The sequence below is a fragment of the Oryza brachyantha genome, chromosome 6, assembly GCF_000231095.2.
Source record: "Oryza brachyantha chromosome 6, ObraRS2, whole genome shotgun sequence".
Lineage (NCBI taxonomy): Eukaryota > Viridiplantae > Streptophyta > Magnoliopsida > Poales > Poaceae > Oryza > Oryza brachyantha.
In genome coordinates, this window is record NC_023168.2 from 18,070,613 (window position 1) to 18,079,348 (window position 8,736).

At 39.7% G+C, this 8,736-nt stretch overlaps 2 protein-coding genes across 2 annotated transcripts; one reads left to right on the plus strand and one right to left on the minus strand.

The window, feature by feature from the left end:
• Window positions 1-468: 468 nt before the first annotated feature.
• LOC102709375 (proteasome subunit beta type-3) lies at window positions 469-3,661 on the minus strand. Its single transcript, XM_006656222.2, has 7 exons — window positions 3,552-3,661; window positions 3,295-3,476; window positions 3,099-3,206; window positions 1,930-2,019; window positions 1,235-1,319; window positions 963-1,057; window positions 469-719 (listed from the first exon to the last, which is right to left on the minus strand). The coding sequence occupies exons 1-7, from the start codon at window positions 3,555-3,557 to the stop codon at window positions 671-673; spliced, it is 615 nt and encodes a 204-aa protein (XP_006656285.2). The 5' UTR covers window positions 3,558-3,661; the 3' UTR covers window positions 469-670.
• Window positions 3,662-5,533: 1,872 nt separating this feature from the next.
• On the plus strand, window positions 5,534-8,736 carry LOC102709655 (ESCRT-related protein CHMP1). Its single transcript, XM_006656223.2, has 2 exons — window positions 5,534-6,335; window positions 8,507-8,736. The coding sequence occupies exon 1, from the start codon at window positions 5,703-5,705 to the stop codon at window positions 6,318-6,320; it is 618 nt and encodes a 205-aa protein (XP_006656286.1). The 5' UTR covers window positions 5,534-5,702; the 3' UTR covers window positions 6,321-6,335; window positions 8,507-8,736.

Genomic DNA, 8,736 nt, shown 5'->3' on the forward strand with positions numbered 1-8,736 from the left:
TTCACGTAGTCGGTGTCATACTCGACAAAGCACTAACCACATCCAAAATAGAAAAGTAGTCCGTATTGCCCAAGATATTGATAAGGCGAATGAACCAATGCCTGGGAAATGTGAGTAGCTCATTGCACCAACTATTTACGAACGATGAAAGTAAAATATTATTCAATTTTTTGATAGTTATGTAATAGTATAAACAGTGAAATTAAAGACTATTAAAAATTTATTTTAAAAATATGAGATGATAACCTAATATATAAAAGCTTATTTAAAAAAGTAAAACCGAGAAAAAACATAGAATAATCTTCCACAAGAACGCCAACAGAACGCAGCCCAAGTAGCCCAATGGCAGTCTAGGCATGCACCAAAACAAACTGCAAGACACGTTTTCTCTCGTTCATGCTCTTCGAAACAGACCAGTATAATCGTCACCGTCAGGGCCAACGACGGCCCAGAAGTGCACACAATGCGTGCAGCACAATACAGAAGTCCTGTCATTCATAGAGATCATAGAAAATAGAGAAAAACAACTGTTTCTTCTAGGGGTAAATGTAGCATCTTTGATAATACAAGGTTCCCTCGGAATCCACACACACAACACGGATGTACTGCTGTGAGAGTCAGACCACAAACAGCATGCATCAGGAATGGTTCAAGAACTCTTGGCGATGATTTAATCCATCCTGGCCTTGAGCACTCGCTCTTGTACTTCGGTTGGTGTCCTGAAACCCAAAGATGTGTCAAAGAAATGTTTGATACTCCTGATGAAATGCAGAGACAACAAAACATGAATGCAGTAGGGACTTTGAGCTCCAATTATACTTGATCGGGCAAAACAGCGTAATCAATGAATTTCAATAAATCTATTTGCAAGTATGGCACATAAAGTACTTTAATTCAACAGCGGATTAACAGAGGAAAAATGAAGCCACTCATCCGGTATTGGAAAAGTGTAATGAACTTACACAACCATGACATAGCCTCCCCAACCACTAAGACAATCACGATCAACTGATGACAACAGAGCTTGTGAGATAGTCTCGAAGAGTTCTTCAGGTTCCTTTTGTCATGATAAACAAGATATCGTCATGTAACTTGTATTAACAATCAACAGAATGGTAGAATGAAACGAAACTAGATAGACGAAATGCAAATTTGCTATCTCTTATCATTTCATCCCAGGATCAAGTTGATAAAGAATGTTACACTGGCTAAATGTGATCACACAAATGCATACCATGTTAGGTTTGTACATGGACTCACAAGCACCATACAGAGACTCTGATGCTGTCCCTGATACAACAAAATCCTTAGCTAGTTCCCTGCACAGAAATAAACATCCTCAGTCAGCTCACAAGAATATGAGAGAATGGTTCAAAGGCATAATGAAACTTATGGGGGCATATCAGGCATGTGTACTTAGAAAAAAGCTTAAACAAGTGGCATCAAAGTTGTTTCAATACATGATGAAACAAAAGAGAAAAACAATACCAAATTTAAAAAGGAAAGAAACAAGAATCAATCAAATCTCTGATGGAACAAGTTAGCAATGCCAAGCACACCCACTTTTTATTGGGACAAGGGGACTGCGTCCATTTTGTTTGAGTGTCACAGAATGCAGATCAAAGGAATGGGAGCCCCATAAATTAATTATATTGTTCAGTCACTTAGTTATTTTGTTACTAATGATTTTTATTTTTTTGGAGGAAACATTTGTCAAATTTGAAAGATATATATACAAACAAACTCTCCTGAACCCTCTGAATGTTGAATAATCCCCAGATGAACAGCAAGAACTAAGGCATACATATTATTCTCTGGAATAAATTGCAGCACGAGCAGTATCATCCAGGTGTGTATGAAATATGAATACTACATACAAATGAAATGAATTTTGAGTAAATACATAAAGCGAACTAAACTGATGCCTACTTTGCACCGATGCAGTCCATGGTACAGATAAATGGCTCATTGTCCTCTCCAAGTCCAGCAATAACAGGCTGGCAGAAATATGGCCCAAATCTGAAATTTCAATGTAGTAAAATGTTAAGATTTACCTCATCACTAACATAATCATATAAAATGGAGAAACTCTGTTTAGCAATAGCATAGAGAAAGAATAACTCAAAGTATGTATAGTTTAATTACTAGTACTACTATGCGAATAATAAAGTGTTTACTGCATGGACAATATGTTTAATGTAATCAGGAAAGTTTGGTTCATGTCTAACCAAATTAACCATAAGTTATATGTGAACCTGATTGATGTTCAGATAGCTTCATAACATAAACAAAAAAACAAGCATTTTCATAAGATTAGTTATTAGCACCATCACACAACCATCATAAACCTCAGTTGCAGTGTTGCCCTTGGTGCTAGGCTCTGTCATTGCAGTAGGCCAGTGCCAGGTACCTAACCACCAAGGGGGCTAAGAAGCATCCAAGGTACTAGCTATAACACAGAACACCTAGGCAGGCTTGACGGCTGTCAAGAAGAACACTGTTGATACAAGTTTATAAAGTGCATATGTATCACTCTTGGTGAAAATAGGGACAAATCCAAAAGGCAGAACACTGAATATCCAGATGGAGCTGTTTAGTATTCCATCTCCTAAATATATCATTACAAGACAAGATACCATATGCACTATACATTGAGCAATTCACAAGCTAGCAACCCTAGCTACATAGTAGTTTGTTTACCTCTGATTGTAAATGAACGAAATAATAATCAAGGCAATAACTACATCATTATGGATCTAGCTTCTTAAAACGATCATTGTGCAATTATACCCATAGTAAATGTCCAACCATAACTTGCATGGTTGTAATATGTTTTTCATCTTCAATAAGGACTGCAAAGTGCACATATATACTTAAAAATATAAGCTTGCTGTCTTGACCAATTGCACCTTCACATAATCAAGTTACCGTGAAACAAAGACAAATCCTACTTGCTAGGCGCTCAGCGCTCTATAACACATTAACACTAATAGTCAGCACATCTACTAAATTCTGCATCTTTATGTGAAATTGATATCCAGTTGGCGTTCAAATTTAACTCTATTTCGTACACTATAAAGTTCAACTCGTGTCCTTACCTCCTCTCGTAGAGGAGCGCGGAGACGAGGCTAGCGAAGGTCTGGGGCTTCATGTCCCTCTCCTCCCGCAGCTGATACAGCTTGTGCCTGAACACCAGGCGCTGGTACCTGCACACCGACCGAAACCCTAAGCCTCCGAAACCAACCAGATGTAACCAACCCCCAAAAGAGGGGGGCAAATCTGACTGCGACTCACAGCGTCTGGGCATCCGTGGCAAGGCCGGAGAGGCCGATGTAGAGCTTGTCGTGGATCTTGAACACCCTCTGGAAGTCCGTCGCGACGGTCTGCAGCTGAACCCCGAGCCGCCGGTCGCTGGCGATCGCGAAGCAGTTCTTCCCCACCATCGCCACCACGGCGGAACCATTATACTCGAAGATCTGCGATGCATCAGAAAAATTAAGATCTGTGGGGCGGACAGCCTGCGACGCGCAGGGCGGGGCGGGGAAACTCACCGACATGGCCGGCGCGGCGGCGAATTCGCGGAGGAGGCGGAGATTGATGGAGGCGTCGAGGTCGAGCAGAAGAACGGAAGAAGGAATCGAAGGAGGAGCGGCGGCAGCTCACGAGGTGGGCTTTTGAGGCCCAACTTGGGCTTCTTGCTGAGCAAGATGGTCCAGCACAGGGATGCTGTTTTTCTCCAGAAACTAATGAAATTGAGTAAAATTTACTTCCGTACCCATAGTTAAAAGATGAACTCAAAAGAATGGGCAATGGTATACGTACGATGGTTCGTACGTACGATTAACGGCGTACAGCGGTACCAGCAGCGTGCGTAGCGGCACGGAGATAGCACGCAGAGCAAAATCGCGGCGACGGCGACAAAATCACACACGGCTGGTACGAATTTCGTGTACACACAGCGTTTTCGCTTAAGAACATAAGGGAATAGCTAAAATTTTAAATTTAGTTTAGTTATTCAAATAGTACAGTAAGCCAAACAGTTAACCTCTTGAATAATCATTTTTTAAAACATAATTACTAAAAATTGATATGACAAGTTAAATAGGTAGCCTCTTAGAGATAGATAAGAAGAAGTAAGTGTTAAGAAGAATTAGAATTTTAAATTTATTTTATTTCTTTTACAAAACACACCCCAACATATTCTCTCAAAACATGCACACGGTCACTCATTTGAACACGCATATGCATAAGATCCAAATTATTGTAAGCTGAAGTAAGAATGAATGACTATGGGTAATTATTTTTAAAATATCCAATAGTAATGGATCTTTAGCCAACCAATAATTTTAAAAAAGTACTCTTTAAGTGAGCTTATTATAGTAGTTTAGTTTTTGGATTATAATAAGTTGTCACAACACTCTAATTGTTTATTTCATACTATTTATACAATCCAGATTACAACACATGGCCTAGCTCTACCAAATATTAGAATTTGACTAAGGCCGCGTTCGACATAGCAGGTTAGATATCTAACTCCTCTCGTTTTTCGCGCGCATGTTTCCCGAACTGCTAAACGGTATATTTTTTACAAAAATTTTCTATAAGAAAGTTGTTTTAAAAAATCATATTAATCTATTTTATTTTTTTAATAATTAATAATTAATTAATCATGTATTAATCTATTGATACGTTTTCCGCGCCGGATAACTAACCCTCGTCATCCCATTGCCCAACGCGGCCTAAGTCACTATGGATGTGTGGAATAATAACTAACCGAGACCAGCCAAATGTTAGTATTAGAAAGTCACTACGGACCTCTTTGCCGTAAAAATGCACAGGAATCAAATATAGGATTTCAACGTACACTTGATTTGAAAAGGCAGATCGTAAAATCGAAATTTTATTAAAACTTAACCGGTTTGAAAGACCACGATAGCCAACAAGACAATCGTCGTATTTTGAAACCCTGTTCCAGTCAAGCATAACCGTTTCGTAATAAGGAAAACAAATTTATACAATGTGAAATTAGAGATATAATGAAATTCTTTATACTCCCCGTCTTTGTTTACTTGTCACCGCTGACTATTATTATTTTAACTTTGAGCATTAATAACATTTAAACGATAAGTTATAATGTTATATATTTATACATCATATGTTACTAATATAATATATTTTTTGATATATATGATATTTTTCAAAGCAATGACGAATGGTCAAAACTGCTAAATAAACCGAAAACAGTAATATTTAACGTCGTTGATTTTGTAATGCACGTTTGATCATTCGTCTTATTTAAAAAAATTACATATTAATTATCATTTCATTTATTATTAACTTTACATATTTTGTAAAAAAATTAAATAAGGTAAATGTTGAAACATGTATAATGGCGTTCAGCACCGAGGGAGTGGTTGGTACCAATTATTTGAAACCGGGGTAATTGCCAACGACGCGGGTCCCACACGCTGACACGCCGGCCCCACACGCAGCCACCGCACGCAAAACCGCGTGGTCGTCTCCTTCTTCTCGAATCAAACCGGACCGAATTCCCCGACTCTCCCCAATAAAAAATCCCCAAATCGCCCGTCTCGTTTCCTCCTCGCAACACGCGTTCCCGAATTCCCCAATCCGATCTGATTGCCCTCGCCGTCGAACCCTAGCCAAACTCCACGATCGGGGGCGGGGCGAGCTCGGCGGCGATGGGGAACCCGGAGAAGCTGATGACCCAGATCTTCGACCTCAAGTTCACCTCCAAGTCGCTGCAGCGGCAGGCGCGCAAGTGCGAGAAGGAGGAGAAGGAGCAGAAGCTCAAGGTGAAGAAGGCGATCGAGAAGGGGAACATGGACGGCGCGCGCATCTACGCCGAGAACGCCATCCGCAAGCGCACCGAGCACATGAACTACCTCCGCCTCGCCTCCCGCCTCGACGCCGTCGTCGCGCGCCTCGACTCCCAGGCCAAGATGCAGGTCATCGGCAAGTCCATGCAGTCCATCGTCAAGTCGCTCGATTCCGCGCTCGCCACGGGGAACCTGCAAAAGATGTCCGAGACCATGGACAACTTCGAGCGCCAGTTCGTCAACATGGAGGTCCAGGCAGAGTTCATGGAGGGCGCCATGGCCGGATCCACATCTCTCTCCACACCGGAGACCGAGGTCAACAGCCTCATGCAGCAAGTCGCCGACGACTACGGCCTTGAGGTCTCCGTTGGGCTGCCGCAGGCCGCGGCTCACGCCATACCCGTTGCCAAGGAGAAGGAGAAGCAGGTTGACGAAGATGACCTCACCCGCCGCCTGGCTGAGCTCAAGGCCCGCGGCTGAGTGATTTCAGTTCAGGTGATATACCTCATAGCCAGCCCTAGCTTCATAGATAAAGGGTACTTATTATTGTTTAGTACTTGCTATGGAAATGTATTACAAAATGTTATAGGATTTTTTTATCAACTATACTAATATCATTTGTTTGAACCAAATATGGACTCTTCCACGATATCAAGAAATACCATGAGCTAATTTGCAAAAGAACCGTAGAAAGTAGTGTGGTGACAGATTCACTGCCGCCCCACCAGAGACATTTCAAGTAGTATGTGATGATTATTTAGTTTTTATCCATGTGATGGAGATTAGGGTGTTTTTATCTAAATGACCCACCTGTTTTCTTGAGTTACATTTTTGGGATTTTTTAATGCAGCCACTCACCTAAGATAATGGCTATGGTTTAAGATGTGAGGTCGAATGGCTAGGGTTAGTGCCTGCTTTGAAGCCATCATCCTTGGCTTAACAAGGATGTCAATAAGCCATCCTCATTGGCGTAACACAGATGTCATTAAACCTATTACTCATGCAACATTGATGTTAATAGACCAATGGTTCATGCTGTTATCACTCTTCTGCAATGTTACCCATGGAAATATCCATATATTACAGTATGGAATAGCGTCATAGTCTCATAATGTGACAAATTATCTCTCCTGTATGCTTGATTACTGGAGAGGTATACAAATTATCTCTTATGTATCTCTGATTACTTGAGAGGTACATATGGCTGATTGCTTGAGGTATGTATGGCTGATTATTTGAGAGGTGTACATATGGCTGATTGCTTGAGGTTATGTAGTTTAAGTTGTGATAGAGGTTTGGTATGGGTGGTTGCTTGAGGTAGTTTAGGTTGTGATAGGCCATACAGTGGCTTTAAGGATCCTTAACAGTTAACTTGGGTTAGAGTCATACTGTGTGTTCCTAGTGTTATGAAATAAATCATTGGTTGTATTTTTATTTAGGAACTAATTGCATGGGCTACTAACAATGTATTATTCATGTCTGCTACTTTTATTGTGATACCTAAAAGTGAGGATGATTGCATATTGCAAATAACTGGATGATGATGTTCCACTTTAACTTAGCAGCATGCGACAACATGTATGAAATGAAACAGATCATCATCAGTGTGCATAGATTATCATGATAATATCCATTAATTTGTGTGAATTCAACTGTTTTGACTGCTGAAATATGAACTTCCCTTTCTACACTGCGAGCCACCTGCATTTTTTCTAAGATGATGTTCAGTACAGTTAAGTTCACAAATTTAGTTAAGCTCTCTGAGGTAACAGGTAGACCAAACGACTCTTTGTATTTTTGTGTTGCCCTTTCGATTGGAAATTTGTCAACCAAATAAGTACGCATGTATGTATTTTGCACCATACGTGACACTAAGGTACTCACTTAATATTGTGGACATAAATTGTTTAATGATGCATATGTTGAGGCTTCTGTCTTCATAATGCATATGTTGAGGCTTTTGCCTATGATGCATGTTGATGCTTTTGTCATGTTTTGTTCCACAATGATAGTATGTCTTTTGTTATATTTATTTGGGCTGAAAGGATTGGATTTCATAACATACTGCTAGTGACCTATATTTTTTGGTGCCCTTCCTAATTTTTCACAGGTGCCAACCTTTCCTTGTATTCAAAACTCCTCTTAGTTACTAAGAGTGAATTTTCTGATTTTGCGGCAAAGTGCAAACACTGAATAAAAATCCTACGCCTTACCAACACTGAATAAAAATCCTACCTTGATTAATGTTAGTCTGTTAGTAGAGGTTATTGCATTTATCAGCATGATATGTATAGTTTATCAAAGAAGAGTATGGTAACATTAAAATATTTTTTTGTCTTCATGATGCAGTCTTTCAAGTTTAATTTATTTATGAAAATTTACCGTCTGAATTCACATGCTTGCTACTACATCTATTTCATAATGTAAGACATTTTAGATGTATGTAAATTAATCAATTAATCAATGTATATGGTCTTGAAATATGTCTAGATGCATTAGCATCCATATGAATATAGACAATAATAGAAAGTCTTATATTATGAAATAGAGTGAGTACTTCTTTTAAGGCATGAATGCATGCTGCAGATTCGTTAATTAAAAATATTCTTTCATGCATATCAATATGTCCTTGTGCTAAACTAAGTCGGGGCTGTCTCATTTTGCAGATATACGATTAATGCAACCTTCTCGCAGGCTGCTATGAGCCATTGTCACGTGGAGGACTACTCATTAGATTCGTAAATACTGTTATGCTAAAACGCGGTTTGTGTTGGGATCCGTGGACTTCATTAAAATTGAAAACTTTGCTATGTGATATAAATCCATGTGTGGGCTTGAGAACACATCTGTGTGCGTCTCCTAAGCCTGCTGTGTTCGTGTGAACAGAAACGTTGAA